Below are 24,093 nucleotides of genomic sequence, written 5' to 3'. Positions count from 1 at the left end.
GGAGAGTGAAAGAGAGGAGGAGAGGGGACAGTGACAGAGAGAAGGAGGAGATGGGACAGTGAAAGAGAGGAGGAGAGGGGACAGTGACAGAGAGAAGGAGGAAAGGGGACAGTGACAGAGAGAAGGAGGGGAGGGGACAGTGACAGAGAGAAGGAGGAAAGGGGACAGTGACAGAGAGAAGGAGAGGGGACAGTGGCAGAGAGAAGGAGGAAAGGGGACAGTGACAGAGAGAAGGAGGAAATGGGACAGTGGCAGAGAGAAGGAGGAAAGGGGACAGTGACAGAGAGAAGGGGAGGGGACAGTGGCAGAGAGGAGGAAAGGGGACAGTGACAGAGAGAAGGAGGAGAGAGGACAGTGACAGAGAGAAGGAGGAGAGGGGACAGTGACAGAGAGGAGGAGAGGGGACAGTGACAGAAGGAAGGAGGAGAGGGGACAGTGACAGAGAGGAGGAGGAGAGGGGACAGTGACAGAGAGAAGGAGGAGAGGGGACAGTGACAGAAGGAAGGAGGAGAGGGGACAGTGACAGAGAGGAGGAGAGGGGACAGTGACAGAGAGAAGGAGGAGAGGGGGCAGTGACAGAGAGAAGGAGGAGATGGGACAGTGACAAGGAGGAGAGGGGACAGTGACAGAGAGAAGGAGGAGAGGGGACAGTGACAAGGAGGAGAGGGGACAGTGACAGAGAGGAGAAGAGGAGAGGGGACAGTGACAAGGAGGAGAGGGGACAGTGACAGAGAGGAGAAGAGGAGAGGGGACAGTGACAGAGTGGAAAATGGACAATGATAGAGAGGAGAAGAGGGGCCAGTGACAGAGAGGAGGAGAGGGAATGAAGAGAGGGGACAATCACAGAGAATAATGAGATGGGACAGAGTGAAAGTGGAGAGGGGACAGTGACAAAAGACATTGAAGAGAGGAAACGGGAAAATGATAGAGAGGAGAAGACTGACAGAGAGGAGAAAATGAAGAAAGGGGATGGTGACAAAAGAATAAAGAGAGGGGACAGAAATACAGAGAAAACAGTGACAGATTGAAGGAGGAGAGGGGTAAGTAGGAGTAGGGGCAATAACAGATAGAAGCAGAAGAGGGGACAATAATGAAGAGGGGAAAAAACAATGAGTTATTAATCAGACAATACATTGCAAAGTTTTTAAGTTTATTTTTGACTGTACGAAATATCCAAAAAATATTAGTATTCAGAAGATTAATAGCTTTAAAATATGTTAATGGGTTAAATATCCACTTGGAGTAAAAGCAAGCAGTTGCGCCCTCTCCCAGGGTGCAGAATTTCCATCTCTATCACTGTCCCTTGTTGACCACCAATTAACACTGGTTATTAAGTTGATGGACGCAGTCGGTACATCCAAACTGTCCTGTTTCTCCTTTGTTATGTAAAACCTGGCCCTTTATTTTTGATGTCTCTAATTGTCTTGGGTCACAGCAAAGGTGATGGACACAGGCTGGGCCACAAGCCATGGAGCAGGCACCGGGATTTGCAAATTCCGGTTGCACTGTTACTTTTCCTATGCCATGGCGCCCAAGCAAGAGACGTGTCTGCTCTAGGAGAACTTGGTAGGACTCTGGCCCTGGGCAGCAGAGGTGAAGAGAGGCCACTGCTTGGTCTGGGGCCACTTCCCATACATGAAGCTCATGGTGGCCTTCAGGACCACAAAGACTTTCTAGTCCACGCTTAAGGCTGGGCAAGTCACAATAGGGTGGCACAGCCTGGAGCAGAAGTCGGCCATTTTGAACTATACTTGAGTAGGCTGAAGCCACCATAATAACCACATTAGATAAGCATAGAGTGGGGTCCATGTAACGTAGGACCACACTGTCAATCATTAAATGAAGGGCTAGGCCACTGGCAATTAGGAGTGTGGAGGGGGTGAGCGAGGCCAGAATATGCCACAAAGGTAATGGTCTTGCAAGACTCAAGCCTGGATCTGTAAGGATAAAGAAATGAATATAAATGTTAGATGAATATGTTCTCATTACTCTTAAAGTGATCCTGTAGAACCCACCTAGCAGATCTGAAGGGGCTGAGAAAGCTCTACACAGCTTTCAGGTTGTTGTTACCTAGAGAGTGACATATGCAGAAATATACAGACAAAGAGACATATAGAGAAACAAATACACACATATATATATATATCAACAGATAGCGAGGCAGATAACTAGATAGATACAGGTCGTAGACAGAGACAGACAGAGAAACAGATACACTCATGCATATATCAAGAGACAGAGAGACAGATAACTAGATAGATAGATAGATAGATAGATAGATACAGGTCGGCAGACAGACAGATAGATAATAGGCAGATAGATAGTAGACAGACAGATAGATGATAGATAGACAGATGACAGACAGACAGATAGATAGACAGATAGATACAGGTCGGCAGACAGACAGACAGATACTAGATAGATAATAGATAGATAATAGACAGATAGATACAGGTCGGCAGACAGACAAATAGATAATAGATAGATACAGGTCGGCAGACAGACAGATAATAGATAGATAGATACAGGTCGACAGACAGACAGACAGATAGATAATAGACAGATAGATAATAGACAGATAGATAATAGACAGATAGATAGATACAGGTCGGCAGACAGACAGACAGTTAATAGATAGATAATAGATAGATAATAGACAGATAGATAGATACAGGTCGGCAAATAGATAATAGATAGATAGATACAGGTCGGCAGACAGACAGATAGATAATAGACAGATAGATAGATAATAGACAGATAGATAGATACAGGTCGGCAGACAGACAGACAGTTAATAGATAGATAATAGATAGATAATAGACAGATAGATAGATACAGGTCGGCAGACGGACAAATAGATAATAGATAGATAGATACAGGTCGGCAGACAGACAGATAATAGATAGATAGATACAGGTCGACAGACAGACAGATAGATAATAGACAGATAGATAGATAATAGACAGATAATAGATAGATAATAGACAGATAGATAGATACAGGTCGGCAGACAGATAGATAATAGACAGATAGATAATAGACAGGTAGATAGATAATAGACAGATAGATAATAGATAGATAATAGACAGAGATAGATACAGGTCGGCAGACAGATAGATAATAGGCAGATAGATAGTAGACAGACAGATAGACAGATGATAGATAGACAGACAGACAGATGACAGACAGACAGATAGATAGACAGATAGATGGTCGGCAGACAGACAGCCCTGCGTCAGACAGCGTTTTGTGTGTTTTTTTCACAATAGAACCTATTTTAATCGATTGAAAACCAGCAATAAGTGTCTTAGCACAAGGTTTACGTAGCTGTTTGTGCGTATGCAGCGCTTACATGTTAGTATAACACATATTCTTAATCATATAGTTCATGCTTTTAAACTACAGAACCTCTACCCACATTAAATGTGATCTGACTGTACTGACCTGTTGTGTGTGTGTGTATATATATATATATGTGTGTGTGTATAGTGTGTGTGTGTATATACCGTATATATGTGTGTGTATAGTGTGTGTGTGTATATATATATATATATATATATATATATGTGTGTGTGTGTGTATATATATGTGTGTGTGTGTATATATATGTGTGTGTGTTTGTATATATATATATATATATGTATGTGTGTGTGTGTGTGTATATATATATATATGACATAATTGTGCGCTTGCTGTGAACTGATATCACTGGTTACGTGAAATAACAGTATTCTTAAGCTCTAGACATAATTAGTACTGAATTCATGCGCAGCTTGGGTGTGTATCGTTTGCTTCCATGGATGGTGGTCCCTTATGAAACTCTACGTAAAAGTCATGTGAGGCGCCTGTTTCTTATTTTTTTATTTTGATATTGTTTTTTTAAAAGCATATCTAGGTAGGCTCAGGAACAGCAATGCACTACTGGGACCTAGCTTCTGATTGGTAGCTGCAAATAAATGCCTCTTGTCATTGGTTCACCTGAATTGTTCAGCTGCCTTCTAGTAGCGCATTTTTTTTATTGCTCAACAAAGGATGTCATGAGAATGAAGCAAATCTGATAAAGAAGTCCTAAAAGAAAAATCTGGGTTTTGATATCCCTTTAGTTCTAATGGATTGGCTATATAAATATTAAATATATATATATATAAGGAAATTTATGCTTACCTGATAAATTGATTTCTTCTACGATACGATGAGTCCACGGATTCATGCTTACTTGTGGGATATTATCCTCCTGCTAACAGGAAGTGGCAAATAGCACCACAGCAGAGCTGTATATATATATAGCTCCTCCCTTCTCTCCACCCCCAGTCATTCGACCAAAGGTATAGGAAGAGAAAAGAAAAGCTAAAAGGTGCAGAGGTGACTGAAGTTATAAATAATAAAAAAAACATAATCTGTCTAAAATGACAGGGAGGGCCGTGGACTCGTCGTATCGTAGAAGAAATCAATTTATCAGGTAAGCATAAATTTCCTTTTCTTCTACTAGATACGACGAGTCCACGGATTCATCCTTACTTGTCGGATACAATACCAATGCAACAGGACACGGGTGAACGGGAGGGACAAGACAGATACCTAAACAGAAGGCACCACTGCTTGAAGAACTTTTCTCCCAAAAATAGCCTCAGAAGAAGCAAAAGTATCAAATTTATAAAATTTGGAAAAGGTATGAAGGGAGGACCAAGTCGCAGCCTTACAAATCTGTTCAACAGAAGCATCGTTTTTAAAAGCCTATGTGGAAGCCACCGCTCTAGTAGAATGAGCTGTAATTTTTTTCAGGAGGCTGCTGTCCAGCAGTCTCGTATGCCAAACGGATGATGCTTTTCAGCCAAAAAGAAAGAGAGGTAGCCGTAGCTTTTTGACCCCTACGCTTTCCAGAATAAACAACAAATAGAGAAGATGTTTGACGGAAATCCTTGGTCGCTTGTAAGTAAAATTTCAAGGCATGAACCACGTCCAAGTTATGTAACAGACGCTCCTTCTTAGAAGAAGGATTAGGGCACAGAGAAGGAACAACAATTTCCTGAATAATATTCTTAATTGAAACAACCTTAGGAAGGAATCCAGGTTTAGTACGCAAAACCACCTTATCCGAATGGAATATAAGATAAGGCGAATCACATTGTAACGCAGAAACCTCAGAAACTCTTTGAGCAGAAGAGATAGCAACTAAAAACAAAACTTTCCAAGATAAAAGCTTAATATCAATGGAATGCATAGGTTCAAACGGAACCCCTTGAAGAACACTGTGAACTAAAATCAAACTCCGTGGCGGAGCAACAGGTTTAAACACAGGCTTGATTCTGACTAAAGCCTGAACATCTGGGACATCCGCCAGACGCTTGTGTAGTAAAATTGACAAAGCACGACTTAGAAAATCTGCTTCCCAGTTCTCTACTCCTGGGATATAGATTGCTGATATATGGCAAGAGTGAGTCTCCGCCCATCGAATTATTTTGGAAACCTCTATCATCGCTAGAGAACTCTTTGTTCCCCCTTGATGATTGATATATGCTACAGTCGTGATATTATCCGATTGGAATCTTATGAATTTGGCCAAAGCCAACTGAGGCCACGCTTGAAGCGTGTTGAATATTGCTCTCAGTTCCAGAATATTGATTGGTAGAAGGGACTCCTCCTTAATCCAAACACCCTGAGCCTTCAGGGAATTCCAGACTGCACCCCAGCCCAAGAGGCTGGCGTCCGTCGTCACTATGACCCATGCTGGTCTGCGGAAGCACATTCCCTGGGACAGATGATCCTGTGACAACCACCAAAGAAGAGAGTCTCTGGTCTCTAGATCCAGATTTATCTGAGGAGATAAATCCGCATAATCCCCATTCCACCGTCTGAGCATGCAGAGCTGCAGTGGTCTGAGATGTAAGCGAGCAAACGGAACAATGTCCATTGCCCCTACCATTAATCCAATGACCTCCATACACTGCGCCACTGATGGCCGAGGAATGGACTGAAGTGCTCGGCAAGTAGTCAGGATTTTTGACTTTCTGACCTCCGTCAGAAATATTTTCATGTCTACGGAGTCTATCAGAGTTCCTAAGAATGGAACTCTTGTCAGTGGAACTTGTGAACTCTTTTGTATATTCACCTTCCACCCGTGAGTTCTTAGAAAAAGCCAACACGATGTCGGTGTGAGATTTGGCTAACTGGTAAGTTGACGCCTGAATCAAAATATCGTCCAGATAGGGCACCACTGCTATGCCCCTCGCCCTTAGAACCGCCAGAAGGGACCCTAGCACCTTTGTGAAGATTCTGGGAGCTGTGGCCAACCCGAAGGGGAGGGCCACAAACTGGTAGTGTTTGTCCAGGAAGGCAAACCTGAGGAACTGGTGATGATCTTTGTGGATAGGAATGTGAAGATACGCATCCTTCAAGTCCATGGTAGTCATATATTGACCCTCCTGAATCATTGGTAAAATAGTTTGTATGGTCTCCATCTTGAACGATGGGACTCTGAGAAATTTGTTTAGGCATTTGAGATCTAAAATCGGTCTGAAGGTTCCCTCTTTTTTGGGAACCACGAACAGATTTGAGTAAAACCCCTGCCCCTGTTCTAGTTTTGGAACTGGGCAGATTACACCCATGGTATATAGGTCTTCTACACAGCGTAAGAACGCCTCTCTTTTTCTCTGGTTTACAGACAAACGTGAAAGATGAAATCTTCCCCTTGGGAGAAAATCCTTGAACTCTAGTCGATACCCCTGGGTCACGATTTCTAATGTCCAGGGATCCTGAACGTCTCTTGCCCACGCCTGAGCGAAGAGAGAAAGTCTGCCCCCTACTAGATCCGGTCCCAGATCGGGGGCTGCCCCTTCATGCTGTCTTGGTAGCAGCAGCGGGCTTCTTCTTGGCCTGTTTACCTTTATTCCAGGTCTGGTTAGGTCTCCAGACTGACTTGGATTGTGCAAAATTCCCCTCCTGCTTTGTGGCGGAGGAGGAAGTAGAGGGTCCACCTTTAAAGTTTAGAAAGGAACGAAAATTATTTTGTTTGGACCTCATTTTAACCGTCTTGTCCTGAGGAAGGGCATGACCTTTACCTCCAGTAATGTCGGAAATGATCTCCTTTAGTTCAGGCCCGAATAGGGTCTTACCTTTAAAAGGAATAGCTAAAAGTTTAGATTTGGATGACACATCAGCAAACCAAGACTTAAGCCATAACGCCCCACGCGCTAAAATGGCAAAGCCTGCATTCTTTGCCGCTAATTTAGCCATTTGAAAAGCGGCATCGGTAATAAAAGAATTAGCCAGCTTGAGAGCCTTAATTCTATCCAAAATATCATCCAATGGGGTCTCAACCTTAAGAGACTCCTGTAGAGCCTCAAACCAAAAAGCTGCTGCAGTAGTTACTGGAACAATGCACGCTATAGGTTGTAGAAGAAAACCCTGATGAATAAACAATTTCTTTAAAAGACCCTCTAATTTTTTATCCATAGGATATTTGAAAGCACAACTGTCCTCAATAGGTATAGTTGTACGCTTAGCCAGGGTAGAAATAGCTCCCTCCACCATAGGGACCGTCTGCCAGGAATCCCGAATGGTGTCAGATATGGGAACATCTTCTTAAAAGTAGGAGGGGGAGAGAACGGAATGCCTGGTCTATCCCATTCCTTAGTAACAATGCCCGAAATGCTTCTAGGGACTGGAAAAACATTAGTGTAAGTAGGTACCTCGAGATATTTATCCATTTTACACAATTTCTCTGGTGGAATTACAATAGGGTCACAATCATCCAGAGTCGCTAAAACCTCCCGGAGTAACAAGCGGAGGTGTTCAAGCTTAAACTTAAAGGTTGTCACATCTTTCCTGAGTCTGAAAGCTCTCCCTCAGACATCAATTCCCCCACCCCCAAATTAGAACACTGTGAGTGTACATCGGAGATGGCCAAAATAGCATCAGAGGGCTCAGCATTTACTCTAATACCTGACCTACTGCGCTTACCCTGTAAACCTGGCAGTTTAGGTAATACCTCTGTAAGGGTAGTAGACATAACTGTGGCCATATCTTGCAGGGTAAAAGAATTAGACGCACTAGAAGTACTTGGCGTCACTTGAGCGGGCGTTAAAGGTTGTGACACTTGGGGAGAATTGGATGGCATAACCTGATTCTCTTCAGATTGAGAATCATCCTGAGACATACTTTTATCACCTAAAATATGTTCTTTGCAATGTAAGGCCCTTTCAGTACATGAGGGACACATTTTAAGTGGGGGTTCCACAATGGCTTCTAAACACATAGAACACTGACTTTCCTCAATGTCAGACATGTTGAACAGACTAGTAATAACCACAAAAAGTCTTGAAAACACTTTATTTAGTGACAAAAACAACAATTTGAAAAACAGTACTGCGCCTTTAAGAGTAAAAAAGCATACAATTTCTCCAAAACTGCTCTAAAATGTTATAATTATCACAATTTTAGTATATATGTGTCTTATCTTGGCAGCTAAGATTGCACCACAAGTAAGGTATACTTAACCCTCAATAGAAAAAAACGTTACACAAAAAACGTTATGAAAATTAAGATAGCAACCCCCTGCACCTCGCCACAGCTCTGCTGTGGCGCCTACCTGCCCTCAGGGGTCTGATAAACCACTCTATCACTTTGTTTTGGCTAAATCTTCAGTTTAGGTCCACCGGAGCTGGAGCTTGCTGCCTTCATAGAAATTTCAACTGCGCATCTGAGGCGCGAAATTAGGCCCCGACCATCTATATCGATGTCTCTCTGCCTAGTAAAAACCGCTGTAAAGCGGTCCAGAAACTAGCCATGTGGGTTTTTCATATTCCCAATCCACCACTGTAAGCCATGTGAAACCCTCCAGTGCCATCAAAAATAAAAACGTTTGCTCATAAAAACGTTATGTTGCCCTCTAAGCATAAAACTGTTTTGTCTCAAAACATATGTTACCAGTGTCAACCAATTTTTAGCCCATAATATACAGGTCCCAGTAATACCCCTTCTATTACATGTAGGATTACTGCTTACCCCTTCCCTTATGGGAACAATGTCAGCCAGTTCTGAAATAACACAGTCTCTCCAGAAAAATATGACTGAACATACCTCAATGCTTGTAGCATGAAAACCGTTCCTCACACTGAAGCCTCTCAAGTACTCCTCAGCCATTCTGTGTGAACTACTCTGGATCTTAGTGACAACTGCTAAGATCATCAGTCTCCAGGCAGAAATCTTCATCCATCTGCTGCCTGAGAAAAAATAGCACTCAGCGGTACCATTTAAAATAAAAAAGTCTTGCTTGAAGAAAATAAAAACTATCATATTAACACCTCTTTCACTTTACCTGTTCCTATTACTTAGTATAGGCAAAGAGAATGACTGGGGGTGGAGAGAAGAGAGGAGCTATATAGACAGCTCTGCTGTGGTGCTCTTTGCCACTTACTGTTAGCAGGAGGATAATATCCCACAAGTAAGGATGAATCCGTGGACTTGTCGTATCTAGTAGAAGAAATATATATATATATATATATATATATATACATATATATATATATATATATATATACAGTATCTCACAAAAGTGAGTACACCCCTCACATTTTTGTAAATATTTTATTATATATTTTCATGTGACAACACTGAAGAAATGACACTTTGCTACACTGTAAAGTAGTGAGTGTACAGCCTGTATAACAGTGTAAAATTGCTGTCCCCTCAAAATAACTCAACACACAGCCATTAATGTCTAAACTGTTGGCAACAAAAGTGAGCACACCCCTAAGTGGAAATGTCCAAATTGGGCCCAATTAGCCATTTTCCCTCCCCGGTATCATGTGACTCACAAGTGTTGCAAGATCTCAGGTGTGAATGGGGAGCAGGTGTGTTAAATTTGGTGTTATCGCTCTCACACTCTCTCATACTGGTCACTGTAAATTCAACATGGACCCTCATGGCAAAGAACTCTCTGAGGATTGGAAATAAAGAATTGTTGCTCTACATAAAGATGGCCTAGGCTATAAGAAGATTGCCAAGACCCTGAAACGGAGCTGCAGCGCGGTGGGCAAGACCATACAGCGGATTCACAGGACAGGTTCCACTCAGAACAGGCCTCGCCATGGTCGACCAAAGAAGTTGAGTTCACATGCTCAGCGTCATATAGGTTGTCTTTGGGAAATAGATGTATGAGTGCTGCCAGCATTGCTACAGAGGTTGAAGGGGTGGGGGGTCAGCCTGTCAGTGCTCAGACCATACGCTGTACACTGCATCAAATTGGTCTGCATGGCTGTCGTCCCAGAAGGAAGCCTCTTCTAAAGATGATGCACAAGAAAGCCCGCAAACAGTTTGCTGAAGACAAGCAGACTAAGGACATGGATTACTGGAACCATGTTCTGTGGTCCGATGAGACCAAGATAAACGTATTTGGTTCAGATGGTGTCAAGCGTGTGTGGCTGCAACCAGGTGAGGAGTACAAAGACAAGTGTGTCTCGCCTACAGTCAAGCATGGTGGTGGGAGTGTCATGGTCTGGCTCTGCATGAGTGCTGTTGGCACTGGGGAGCTACAGTTCATTGAATACAGGTTCCAAAAAGGAGGATAGCAGCACCACCAATATTAAAGTAAAAAGTATTTATTTAAGCCAACATAGTAAAGTGACAACGTTTCGGATTTACATCCTTAGTCATGTCCATTTTACAATCAATTCAAATCAGCCTTATATAGGTTCAAAGCCACACCCACACACCTACAACTGGGTTAACCCCTTTTATTTTTTTACATCATTGAATTTTAACATAATAACAGCTCCAACTAGTGGATACACAATGTTATGTACTGTCATAATATAACAGCCAATATATGCGAGTTAGACGGATTGTCTCGGATGAAAATTTGATTGAGGAGAGGCTTTCTGAGATGGCTGAACGTTTTATACATAGAGGACATCCTGTGGATTTGATTTAAAGAGAAATGGTAATTACATTAGAAACTCCTAGGGCTACTTTGTTGAAAGAAAAACCGAAAGTTGTTAAAACCCCTAGGATGATCTTTGTGAATGAGTACTCTCCCTGGAGTAATCAAATACACAAAATACTGCACAAACATTGGCACATACTGAAAGTTTCAAATCCTGATGTGAGGGAGTTTGAAACTCTTCCTATGTCTGCCTTTAGGAGAGGCAGAAATTTAAAGGAGACATTGGTCAAAGCAGATGTTGGCCCTAAAAAGGTCCAAAGTCAGAGTTTTATTGGAGAAAATGTTTTGGGATGCTTTCCCTGTTTAGGATGTCAGAATTGTAATGGCATCATTAAAGGCCCAATTTGTACTCATCCCCATACAGGTAAAAAAATATAAGCTAAAAAGTCAATATACATGTAATACGAATTTTGCAGGCTACCTTATTAAGTGCCCATGTGGGTTGGGGTATGTTGGTGTAACAGAGAGGCAGTAGGATCTGTAATATATTTTGGGTAGGCAGAGACAAGCAAGTAACTACTCTTGGTAATTGTAGCAGAGAGGCAGTAGGATCTGTAATATCTTTTTGGTAAGCAGAGACAAGCAAGTAACTACTCTTGGTAATTGTAGCAGAGAGGCAGTAGGAGCTGTAATATCTTTTTGGTAAGCAGAGACAAGCAAATAACTACTCTTGGTAATTGTAATAATAACCCCTTTCCACCAAGAACTAGACGACACATAGCTTGGGAGTCAACAACAACTATTTCATGAACAGCACAAAAATATAAACACTTTTTAAAAAGCAGTCTCCCCTACAAGGGGTTTCCCAACTGAAACAGCAGGGAGTTTAAACAGTAACATACAGTTTAACATACATTTTAACCATTAGCCTAAATAACAATTCCTGCATAGTTCATAAGTGGCGAGTTTTGCCACAATGCTCCCCCAGAACCAAGCCGGCATACCCAGTCTGATCCCAACGGAATGGCTTGGGGAGGTCCGGAGGAGTGTTCACAGATCAAGGTTCAAGTTCAGTTTGTCTGGACAACCCGTCGGCATTGCCGTTTTGCTTCCCAGGTCGGTAATGGATTGTTAAGTCAAACGGCTGCAGCGCCAAACTCCAGCGCAACAGCCTAGCATTGTCTCCGGATACCCTGTTCAGCCACACCAACGGGTTGTGATCTGTGAGCAGGGAAAATTGTTGTCCATATAGATATGGCTGAAGTTTCTTGAGGGCCCACACCACGGCCAGGCATTCCTTTTCGATGGCGGCGTAGCTAACTTCTCGGGGTAACAGTTTCCTGCTTAGGTAGGCCACAGGATGCTCGCTGCCATCAGCCCCAACTTGGCTCAGCACGGCTCCCAATCCAAACATAGAAGCGTCTGTATGGACGAGAAAGCGTTTAGTTGGATACGGGGCAGCAAGGATAGGGGCATTTATGAGAGCATTTTTCAGTTCTTGGAAAGCTTGTTCACACTCTGGGCTCCAGGTAACAATCTTAGGAAGGTTTTTACGGGTGAGGTCGGTGAGGGGTTTGGCTAGGGTACTATAATTAGGTACAAACTTCCTATAATAGCCTGCGGTACCTAGAAAGGCTAGCATTTGAGTCTTGGTACGGGGAGTGGGCCACTTGGCTATGGCCTCTACCTTGGCCGGTTCGGGCTTCTGCTGCCCGCTACCTACTCGGTGCCCTAGGTACTGGACCTCCGCCATCCCTATATGACATTTGCTAGGCTTAAGGGTTAATCCTGCCTCCCTAATGCGATCTAGGATCGCCCCTATATGGTTCAAATGCTCGTCCCAGGAGCTGCTAAATATAGCTATGTCGTCTAAATAGGCGCATGCGTACTCGTGGGACCCATCCAGTAGCCGATCTACCATTCGCTGGAAAGTAGCCGGAGCGTTCTTCATCCCGAATGGCATGACCTTGAATTGGTACAGGCCAAACGGGGTGACAAACGCTGATTTGGGGATGGCATCCTCGGCTAGTGGGATCTGCCAGTACCCCTTACACAGATCTATGGTGGTGAGGTACTGGCCTCGAGCCATTTTATCTAGGAGCTCATCTATCCGGGGCATAGGGTAGGCGTCAGAGACGGTTTTATCATTAAGTTTCCGGTAGTCTACGCAGAAGCGGGTCGTGCCGTCCCGCTTCGGCACTAGAACTACCGGTGAGGCCCAGGGGCTGTCCGAGTGCTCAATTACTCCTAACTGTAGCATCTCGTCAATCTCCTTCCGCATATGTTCTCTCACCGATTCTGGTATGCGATAAGGAGGTTGACGCATGGGGAGGTGACCTGGGGTTTCTACCCTATGGGTGGCCAGTCGAGTATATCCAGGCACGTTGGAGAACGTGTCTCTCTTTTCCTGTAGTAGCTTTGCTATTTGAGCTCGTTCCCGAGGACTTAACCGCTCCCCCAATTGTACCTCTCCCAGACCTTCATTCCGGTTCTTCATTCCTAGGAGGTCGGGAAGAGGTAAACTGTCTGCGTCGTCCGCGGCAGGGGCGCAAATAGCATTCACCTCCTCTGCGCGTTCATGGTACGGCTTCAACATATTTACATGGAGCATGCGTCTACCGCCTGCTCCAGTACATGGGCCGATCACATAGGTGGTGTCACAGATTTGTTCCACTACCTTGTATGGGCCCTGCCAGGAGGCCTGCAGTTTATCATTTTTGACCGTTTTTAAGATTAGCACCTTCTGCCCAGTCTGAAAACTGCGGTCCCTGGCGCCCCTATCATACCAACGGCGCTGACGGGTTTGAGCCGCCTGAAGGTTGGAGTGGACGGTCCGAGTCAGGGCCTCCAGGCGCTCCCTAAACTCCAGCACGTATGGTACGATAGGAGTACCATCACTAGTGAATTCCCCCTCCCAATGCTCTCGGATTAAGTCTAGGGGACCCCGTACCCTCCTTCCGAATAATAATTCAAAGGGAGAGAACCCAGTGGACTCATGAGGTACCTCCTGGTAGGCGAAAAGCAAATGGGGTAGAAACCGCTCCCAGTTCTTCTGGGTATCCATGAACGTGCGGAGCATCTGTTTTAGTGTTCCATTAAACCGTTCACAGAGCCCATTAGACTGGGGGTGATAAGCGGAATTTACAATGGGTTTCACCCCACATGCTCTCCACAACTGGTGGGTAATCTCGGCCGTAAACTGGGTGCCCCGGTCCGAAATAATCTCCCGGGGAAATCCCATGTGGGAGAAGATTCTGATGAGGGCATCCGCCACGGTCTCGGCATTAATATTAGCCAGAGCCACTGCCTCGGGATATCGGGTGGCATAATCCACGACCGTGAGTATATACCTCTTCCCCGAGGGGCTAGGCTTGGCTAGGGGGCCAATGAGGTCCACCGCCACTCGACTAAAAGGCTCCTCTATTATGGGGAGGGAGTGTAGCTTCGCCTTATATCGGTCTCCTCTTTTCCCTACTCGTTGGCAGGTGTCACACGTCTGGCAATACTGCCTAATATCTTTGGTGATCCCTGGCCAAAAGAAATTCTGAGTTAGGCGGTGCTTCGTCCGACTAACTCCTAGGTGGCCTGACAGCGGAATATCGTGGGCAACCCGTAGCAGTTCTCGTCTATACCTCTGAGGTACTATTAACTGCTGAACGGACAGGGGAATAGATCCAGCCACTATCTTCTCTGCATACCTGTACAGTAACCCCTTATCCCAACCATACCTCTCTCCTTCCAACCCCGCCTGATTCTGGTCTACCTTATCCCTATATACTTGCAACGAGGGGTCAGTGGCCACTTCGCTACCAAACTCTAGTGGAGGGGCCCAAGAGACATTAGGGGGGTGATTGCTTACCTGAGCCTCAGAGTGATCAGCCAGTGCGTTGGTGCGGGCCTGTTGTCGGGTAACCACGGGCAGTGCTGCTTGTGGGGAGGTTCGGGGTGCAAACGCTGAAGTCAGCTCCCCTAAGTCGTTGCCCAAAATAACTTCTGCAGGCAAATTTTGCATAAGGCCCACTTCTACGTTCCCCGACCCTGCTCCCCAATCCAAGTGTACTTTGGCCGTGGGAATCTTGTAAATGGCTCCCCCGGCCACCCGGACAGCTACACAGTCTCCGGTGAGTTGATTGGTGGAAACTAAATGTTGCCGGAGCAAGGTTATGGTGGCCCCAGAGTCACGCAGCCCTTGGACACGTCGGCCCTCTATATAGACCACCTGGCGGTGGCTTTGTAGGTTGTCCGAAGCGGCCTGTACTGGGTTTACCTCATGTAAGATGCCCAAGGGTTCCTCGTGGAAGACTGCGGGTTGGGTCTGTAGTCGGGGCTCGTTCTGGTAGCAGTGTACAGCTGCCCGGTTGTTTGACAAGTTGTTCTGGTTGTTCCAGGTGGATCGGTTCTTGTTCTTGTTCCTGGGACAGTCTCTCTGAATGTGCCCTTGTTGGTTACAAAGATGGCAACGGATAGCTGATCGAGTCTGGTATCGGGGAGGGGGTGGGTAGATTCCCCCTCCAGGATGGGGTAGCAGAGGTGTGGGAGCTGCAGTGGGGGTTGGGGTGACCCCAATACTGGAGCGTTGCTGTGTTCGTTGAGCTCTCCGAGCGTCTTGGTATTCGTCAGCCAAGGTCGCTGCGGTATGTACCGTGCACGGTTTTCGATCTCTCAGCCAGTTTTGCAATTCAGTGGACACCCCTTGGAAGAATTGCTCCATCAACAGGAGTTGTAAAAGGTCTTCCAACTGGGTGACTTGGGCTGCCTGCAACCAGCCTTTAGCGGCCCTGGTTAGCCGATGCGCCCACTCAGTGTGGGTATCTTTCTCCAGCTTCTTCAGGTCTCGGAATCGCTGTCTGTATGCCTCCGGGGTAATAGCATACCTAGTCAGGATGGCCTGTTTTACCTTCTGGTAGTCCCTGCTGTCCTCATCTGGTATGGTGCGGTAGGCTTCAGCAGCCCGCCCGGATACCTTGCCAGCCAGTAGGGGAACTTGGTCAGCGGTACTAATATTATGCAGTTGGCATAATCGCTCAAAGTCCTGTAGGTACCCATCGATATCCTCTGTGTCGGTATGATCCTTGAATGCGTGGTAGGGAATCTTAGCTTTCCCTGTACCAGCACTGGAGTGTACTGGTAGCCCCTCTCCGGGTCTCGGGGTGGTTCTCATGTACGTCTGCTGATGTCCGTGTCAGGAGCTCCTCCGAATGGGGTAGCGGAAAAAAAGCCAACCGGGTCCGCATCTCTTTTTGGAATTCAGTTTCGTTGTTCGCCATGGGTACGCCCGTACCTGCTACCCGGTCTCCCTCCATGTGCTCTGCAATCAGCCTTGCTTTGGTTTTATTGCTGGCAATAATTCCTCTCACCTCCAGTAATTCCTTCAATGCAGTTCTCTTTAGTCTGGTATAATCTGTCCCCATTCACCGTCTGTTCATATACATCACATGTCCTACGACTTGCTGTGCGGTTTGAATCCCACCGCTGCCACCAATTGTAACAGAGAGGCAGTAGGATCTGTAATATATTTTGGGTAGGCAGAGACAAGCAAGTAACTACTCTTGGTAATTGTAGCAGAGAGGCAGTAGGATCTGTAATATCTTTTTGGTAAGCAGAGACAAGCAAGTAACTACTCTTGGTAATTGTAGCAGAGAGGCAGTAGGAGCTGTAATATCTTTTTGGTAAGCAGAGACAAGCAAATAACTACTCTTGGTAATTGTAATAATAACCCCTTTCCACCAAGAACTAGACGACACATAGCTTGGGAGTCAACAACAACTATTTCATCAACAGCACAAAAATATAAACACTTTTTAAAAAGCAGTCTCCCCTACAAGGGGTTTCCCAACTGAAACAGCAGGGAGTTTAAACAGTAACATACAGTTTAACATACATTTTAACCATTAGCCTAAATAACAATTCCTGCATAGTTCATAAGTGGCGAGTTTTGCCACAGTTGGCAAGACCACTCACAAGGTCTGTGAGTGAATAAACCAGCATACAAGTAAAAGTAATATAAGAACAGGGGACCTGGAGGCACCAGTCTCAAATCATTTGATTACAGCAGGTCATCAAATAAACCAACTTAGGTTTCAAATTTTGGAACAGGTAAAAATCCCAAGAAGGGGTGGTGATGGGGTTAAAATCTTACAATGTAGAGAGTTGTACTGGATACATGAATTAGGTAACATGACCCCAGGTGGGATGAATAGAGAAATGGATTGGAATGTGTGCCTTTGAAATGCTATTATAATATATGCAATTTACAGGTGATAATGTTGTGAATCCACTAGGTGAAGCTATTATTGTATTACTATGTGTTCCTTTGAAAAGCTGTTATATTATGACAGGACACAACATTGTGTATCCACTAGTTGGAGCTGTTATTATATTGAAATTCAATTATGTAAAACAAGGGGTTAACCCAGGTGTAGGTGTGTGGGTGTGGCTTTGAGCCTTTATAAGGCTGATTTTAATTGATTGTAAAATGGACATGACTAAGGATGCAAATCCGAAACGTTATCACTTTACTATATTGGCTTAAATAAATACTTTGTACTTTAATATTGGTGGTGCTGCTATCCTCCTTTTTGGAACCTGTATTTACTGGAGACTGAGGTGCTGTCTTGGGCAGCTTGCACACCTGCATATCTGCAACCCTTAATCAGGGATTACCTTGGTGCTGGAATACTCTGAACTTTTCTACAGTTCATTGAGGGAACCATGAATGCCAACGTGTACTGTGTCATACTGAAGCAGAGCATGATCCCCTCCCTTCGGAGACTGGGCCGCAGGGCAGTATTCCAACATGAAAACAACCCCAAACACACCTTCAAGATGACCACTGCCTTGCTAAAGAAGCTGAGGGTAAAGGTGATGGACCGGCCAAGCATGTCTCCAGACCTAAACCCTATGGAGCATCTGTGGGGCATCCTCAAATGGAATGTGGGGGAGCGCAAGGTCTCTAACATCCACCAGCTCTGTGATGTCGTCATGGAGGAGAGGACTCCAGTGGCAACCTGTGAAGCTCTGGTGAACTCCATGCCCAAGAGAGTTAAGGCAGTGCTGGAAAATAATGGTGGCCACACAAAATATTGACACTTTGGGCCCATTTTGGAAATTTCCACTTAGGGATGTACTCACTTTTGTTGCCAACAGTGTAGACATTGATGGCTGTGTGTTGAGTTATTTTGAGGGGAAAGCAAATTTACACTGTTATACAGGCTGTACACTCACTACTTTACATTGTAGCAAAGTGTCATTTCTTCAGTGTTGTCACATGAAAAGATATAATAAAATATGGGGTGTATATAGGGGTGTACTCACTTTTGTGAGTTACTGTGTATATATATATATCACACATTACACCTATTTTAAACTTTATGCATAATGTTGTTAGCTCACAAACCTCCATCGTGTGCTCCGGCAGTTGGCGGCTGGTCTGTAGAAGACCCCTTTCTTGAAGGACATTCTGTAAAAAATGTTATAGGTTGGTGATGGTTATAAATATTTTTTTAAACTGTTTGACCTCCTCACCGAGTCAATAAGGGAAGATTAGTAAAATGGGGGCAGTTATGACAAACTAAGGACCCTGTCACCATGAAGGAAGAGATGGACTCCATCCATACATGGCAGGAAGTGAGGTCAATCAGAAAAAGCTTTTACTTACTTGGCAGAGTTCCAGCAAATATGATATAAAGGATGTTGAACACCAAACCTAGTACTCCTCCGATGATGATGATAACTGGGCGATGAGGAGCATGAGGACGGACAAGGCGGCCAAAAGACCCTAGGGCAAGAGAGAAACTGAGGGAGGAAAGGAGCAAGGGAGCCAGGAGGGAAAATAAGGTGGGAAGACGCAGGCGAGCATGATGGGGAAGGGAGGAGTGAAATCGGGCAAGGATTATGGGAGGGCAGAGGGTGATGAGAAGGGATAAGGTGTGAGCCGAGTCAGACAAGGCAAGGATGGAGTCAGAGAGGCGGCTCAGGATTATCTGGGCAAGGAGGACAGATAGGGCGAGAGTAGGGAGGAGGACAAGAGACTTCATGCTGTGGGGTAAGTGAGAAAGGTAGGAGAAAGAGGAAAAAACATGAATTGTGAGTTATGTATCATGTAAATGGGGGAAAGGTAAGTTATATAAGCAGTAACCAAGAGTTTATTGTATTCCCAATGTGTTTTGTTCCCTCTACTCAAACTATTGCCCCATCGTTACCTCCCCTTTACCTTTTCATCCCTCCACATTATCCCCCTTCACCCCCTACTCCCGCTTTACCTTCCACTCCCCCTTGTTCTTTACCTCACCCTCCCTCTTTACCTCCCACTCCCCCCTTTCTGTTTACCTCACCCTCCCTCTTTACCTCCCACTCTCCCTTTCTGTTTACCTCACCCTCTTTCTTTACCCCACATTTCCCCTTTACCTCCCCTTCACTCTTTGGGGCCGATTTATCAACCCTCTGTCGGACATGATCCGATCAGCGGATCATGTCCGACGGACATCGCTGAATGTGGAGAGCAATACGCTGCCCCCTGCAGATTCGAGACCGATTAGCAGGGGGTGTCAATCAACCCGATCGTATTCGATCGGGTTGATTTCCTGTGATGTCTGTCCACCTCCTCAGAGCAGGCAGACAGGTTATGGAGCAACTGTCTTTAGACCCCTGCTTTATAACTGGTGAAGGCTCGCCAGAAACACGGCCCTTCAAGCTCCATACAGAGCCTGATAAATGGGCCCCTTTACCCCAACCTCCCTCTTTTCCTCTTTGATCCCTCTTAATACCTCCACTTCTTCCCTCTTAACCTCTTCTCTACTACTACACCTCTCTTGTCTCTATTTACCTATTTTTGTCCCTCCCCTGCCTCATTTTTTCTTCCTTTTTTAACACCTTGTTATCTACATGTTTCTATTCCCCACCCCTATGTCCTCTCATTCCCGCTTCCGTCACATTTTCTCTAACCCACTCATTCTCTCCTCATTTTTTTCAATCTCTCTTTCTCTGTCCCCTCTCATTCTTTCTATCCCACTCATTCTTTTCCTTCACTTTCTCTCCCACATCTTATTCTCTCTATCCTACTCATTCTCTCCATTCCTATCATTCTCTTTATCCCACTCATTCTCTTTCTCCTCTCATTCTCATCATCTCTCTCATTCTTTCTATCCCTCCTATTTTCACTACTCCTCTCATTCTCTCTTCTCATTCTCCTTATTCCACTCTTCTTTCTTTCCCTCTTGCTCTCTATCCCACTCTTTCTCCTCTCTCATTCTCTCTAATTTTCACTATCCAACACATTCTCTTTCCCCTTTCATTCTCTTTATCCCACTCATTTTCTCTCCTCTTTCATTCTCAGTATTCCGCACTCATTCTTTCGGCCCTCTAATTCTTTCTCCCTTCTCATTCTCACTTTCCCAACTCATTCTCTATTACCCTCTTATTGTCTCTCCCCACTCATTCTCTTTCTCATATCATTCTCTCTATCTCATTCATTCTCGCTATCATTCTCATTCCTTCTATCCCACTCATTCTCTCTCCTCTCATTATCTCTCTCATTCTCACTCTCATTCTTTCTATCCCTCCTATTTTCACTACTCCTCTCATTCTCTCCCACTCATTCTACTTATTCCACTCTTCTTTCTTTCCCTCTCACTCTCTATCCCGCTCTTTCGCTCTCGCCTCTCATTCTCTCTCCCCTCTCATTTACACTATCCATCTTATTCTCTTTCCCCTTTGATTCTCTGTATCCCTCTCATTCTCTCTCCTCTTTCATTCTCAGTATTCTGCACTCATTCTTTCGGCCCTCTCAGTCTTTCTCCCTTCTCATTCTCACTTTCCCAACTCATTTTCTATTACCCTCTTATTGTCTCTCCCGTCTCATTCTCTCTTTTCCCTCTTTCATTTGTCCCTCTCATTCTCTATATCCATATCATTGTCTTTTTCCCCTCTCATTCTCTTTTTCCATCCTTTCTTTCTTTCTTTCTCCATTCTCACTATCCTACTCATTCTCTCTATCCCACTCATTATCTCTCTCTCCTCTCATTAACTGTCCCTTTCATTCTCCCTATCCCTCTTATTATCACAATCCCTCTTTCTGTCTCCTCACATTCTCTCTATCCCACTCATTCTTTCTCTCCTCTCATTCTCACCATCCCTCTTTCTGTCTCCAACTCATTCTCTATCTCCTCTCATTCTCTCTCTCCCACTCATTCTCTCTTCTCTCATTCTCACCATCCCTCTCATTCTCTCTCCTCTCATTCTCACCATCCCTCTCATTCTTTCTCCTTTCATTCTCATCATCCCTCTCATTCTCTCTCTCTCTCCACTCATTCTCACCGTCCCTCTCATAATCACTGTCCCTCTCATTCTCTCATCTCATTCTCTCCCCTCTCATTATTTCTATCCAACTCTTTCTCTCTTTCTATCCAACTTGTTCTCTCTCTCCTCTCATTCTCTCTACCCTCTAATTCTCACTATCCAACTCATTCTATTTCCCATTTCAGTTTCTATCTCACTCATTCTCTCTACCCTCTCATTATTTATCCTACTTATTCTCAACGTTCTATTCATTCTCTTTTCCCTCTCATTCTTTCTCCCTTCTCATTCTCACTATGCCTCTGATTCTCACTATTCCTCTCATTCTCACTATCCCTCTCATTCTCACTATCCCTCTCATTCTCCCTATCTCTCTCATTCTCACTATTACTCTCATTCTCAATATCCCTCATTCTCACTATTCCTTTCATTCTCACTATTACTCGCATTCTCCCTATCCCCCAATCTCACTATTCCTCTCATTCTCACTATCTCTCTCATTCTCACTATCCCTCTCATTCTCACTATTCCTCTCATTCCCACTCTTCCTCTCATTCTCAATATCCCTCTCATTCTCACTATTGCTCTCATTCTCAATATCCCTCTCATTCTCAATATTCCTCTCATTCTCACTATTCCTCTCATTCTCATTATTCCTCTCATTCTCACTATTCCTCTTTCTAATTATCCCTTTCATTCTCAATATTACTCTCATTCTCCCTATCCCTCATTCTCCCTATCCCTCATTCTCACTATTCCTCTCATTCTCACTATCCCTCTCATTCTCACTATTCCTCTCATTCCCACTATTCCTCTCATTCTCACTATTCCTCTCATTCTCACTATTCCTCTCATTCTCACTATTCCTCTTTCTAATTATCCCTCTCATTCTCAATATTACTCTCATTCTCCATATCCCTCATTCTCACTATTCCTCTCATTCTCACTATTACTCTCATTCTCACTATCCCTCATTCTCATTATTCCTCTCATTCTCACTATCCCTCTCATTCTCACTATTACTCTCATTCTCACTATTCCTCTCATTCTCACTATCCCTCTCATTCTCACTATCCCTCTCATTCTCACTATCCCTCTCATTCTCACTATTCCTCTCATTCTCACTATCCCTCTCATTCTCACTATCCCTCTCATTCTCCCTATCCCTCTCATTCTCACTATTCCTCTCATTCTCACTATCCCTCATTCTCACTATTAAATTCATTCTCCCATCCCTCTCATTCTCACTATCCCTCTCATTTTCACTATCCCTCTCATTCTCACTATCCCTCTCATTCTCACTATCCCTCTCATTCTCACTATCCCTCTCATTCTCGCTATCCCTCTCATTCTCGCTATCCCTCTCGTTCTCACTATCCCTCTCATTCTCACTATTCCTCTCTTTTTCACTATCCCTCTCATTCTCACTATTCCTCTCATTCTCACTATCCCTCTCATTCTCAATATCCCTTTCATTCTCACTATCCCTCTCATTCTCACTATCCCTCTCATTCTCACTATTAATTTCATTCTCACTATCCCTCTCATTTCACTATCCCTCTCATTCTCAATATCCCTTTCATTCTCACTATCCCTCTCATTTTCACTATCCCTCCATTCTCACTATCCCTCTCATTCTCACTATCCCTCTCATTCTCACTATTAATTTCATTCTCACTATCCCTCTCATTCTCACTATCCCTCTCATTCTCACTATCCCTCTCATTCTCACTATCCCTCTCATTCTTCACTATCCCTCTCATTCTCACTATCCCTCTCATTCTCACTATTCCTCTCATTCTCACTATTCCTCTCATTCTCACTATCCCTCTCATTCTCACTATCCCTCTCATTCTCACTATCCCTCTCATTCTCACTATCCCTCTCATTCTCACTATTCCTCTCATTCTCAATATCCCTCTCATTCTCACTATCCCTCTCATTCTCAATATCCCTCTCATTCTCACTATCCCTCTCATTCTCACTATCCCTTTCATTCTCACTATCCCTCTCATTCTCACTATCCCTCTCATTCTCACTATCCCTCTCATTCTTCACTATCCCTCTCATTCCACTATCCTCTCATTCTCACTATCCCTCTCATTCTCACTATCCCTCTCATTCTCACTATCCCTCTCATTCTCACTATCCCTCTCATTCTCACTATCCCTCTCATTCTCACTATCCCTCTCATTCTCACTATCCCTCTCATTCTCACTATCCCTCTCATTCTCACTATCCCTCTCATTCTCACTATCCCTCTCATTCTCACTATCCCTCTCATTCTCACTATCCCTCTCATTCTCACTATCCTCTCATTCTCACTATCCCTCTCATTCTCACTATTCCTCTCATTCTCACTATCCCTCTCATTCTCACTATCCCTCTCATTCTCACTATCCCTCTCATTCTCACTATTCCTCTCATTCTCACTATCCCTCTCATTCTCACTATCCCTCTCATTCTCACTATCCCTCTCATTCTCACTATCCCTCTCATTCTCACTATCCCTCTCATTCTCACTATCCCTCTCATTCTCACTATCCCTCTCATTCTCACTATCCCTCTCATTCTCACTATCCCTCTCATTCTCACTATCCTCTCATTCTCACTATCCCTCTCATTCTCACTATCCCTCTCATTCTCACTATCCCTCTCATTCTCACTATCCTCTCATTCTCACTATCCCTCTCATTCTCACTATCCCTCTCATTCTCACTATCCCTCTCATTCTCACTATCCCTCTCATTCTCACTATTCCTCTCATTCTCACTATCCCTCTCATTCTCACTATCCCTCTCATTCTCACTATCCCTCTCATTCTCACTATCCCTCTCATTCTCACTATTCCATCTCATTCTCACTATCCCTCTCATTCTCACTATCCCTCTCATTCTCACTATCCCTCTCATTCTCAC

At 44.4% G+C, this 24,093-nt stretch overlaps 1 protein-coding gene across 1 annotated transcript; it reads right to left on the bottom strand.

Annotated features, from left to right (window-relative positions):
• Positions 1–1,133: 1,133 nt before the first annotated feature.
• LOC128643677 (zinc transporter 10-like) lies at positions 1,134–18,941 on the bottom strand. The gene is made up of 3 exons (XM_053696510.1): positions 18,540–18,941; positions 18,279–18,341; positions 1,134–1,937 (listed from the first exon to the last, which is right to left on the bottom strand). Exons 1-3 carry the CDS (start codon positions 18,916–18,918, stop codon positions 1,318–1,320), a joined length of 1,062 nt encoding a protein of 353 aa, XP_053552485.1. The 5' UTR covers positions 18,919–18,941; the 3' UTR covers positions 1,134–1,317.
• Between the last annotated feature and the right edge of the window lie 5,152 nt (positions 18,942–24,093).

This window comes from Bombina bombina, unplaced genomic scaffold (assembly GCF_027579735.1).
Source record: "Bombina bombina isolate aBomBom1 unplaced genomic scaffold, aBomBom1.pri scaffold_504, whole genome shotgun sequence".
NCBI classification, from domain to species: domain Eukaryota; kingdom Metazoa; phylum Chordata; class Amphibia; order Anura; family Bombinatoridae; genus Bombina; species Bombina bombina.
Note: the sequence above shows the minus strand (reverse complement) of the source record. Positions and strands in the feature narration are given on the sequence as shown.

Excerpts from the sequence above, each read along its gene's own strand:
- LOC128643677 (XM_053696510.1), bottom strand. The coding sequence starts at position 18,918 with ATGAAGTCTCTTGTCCTCCTCCCTACTCTCGCCCTATCTGTCCTCCTT. Across the intron at positions 18,342-18,539 it reads ATTTGCTGGAACTCTGCCAA|AATGTCCTTCAAGAAAGGGG; the intron begins GTAAGTAAAAGC and ends CATTTTTTACAG. Across the intron at positions 1,938-18,278 it reads TGCCGGAGCACACGATGGAG|ATCCAGGCTTGAGTCTTGCA; the intron begins GTTTGTGAGCTA and ends TTATCCTTACAG.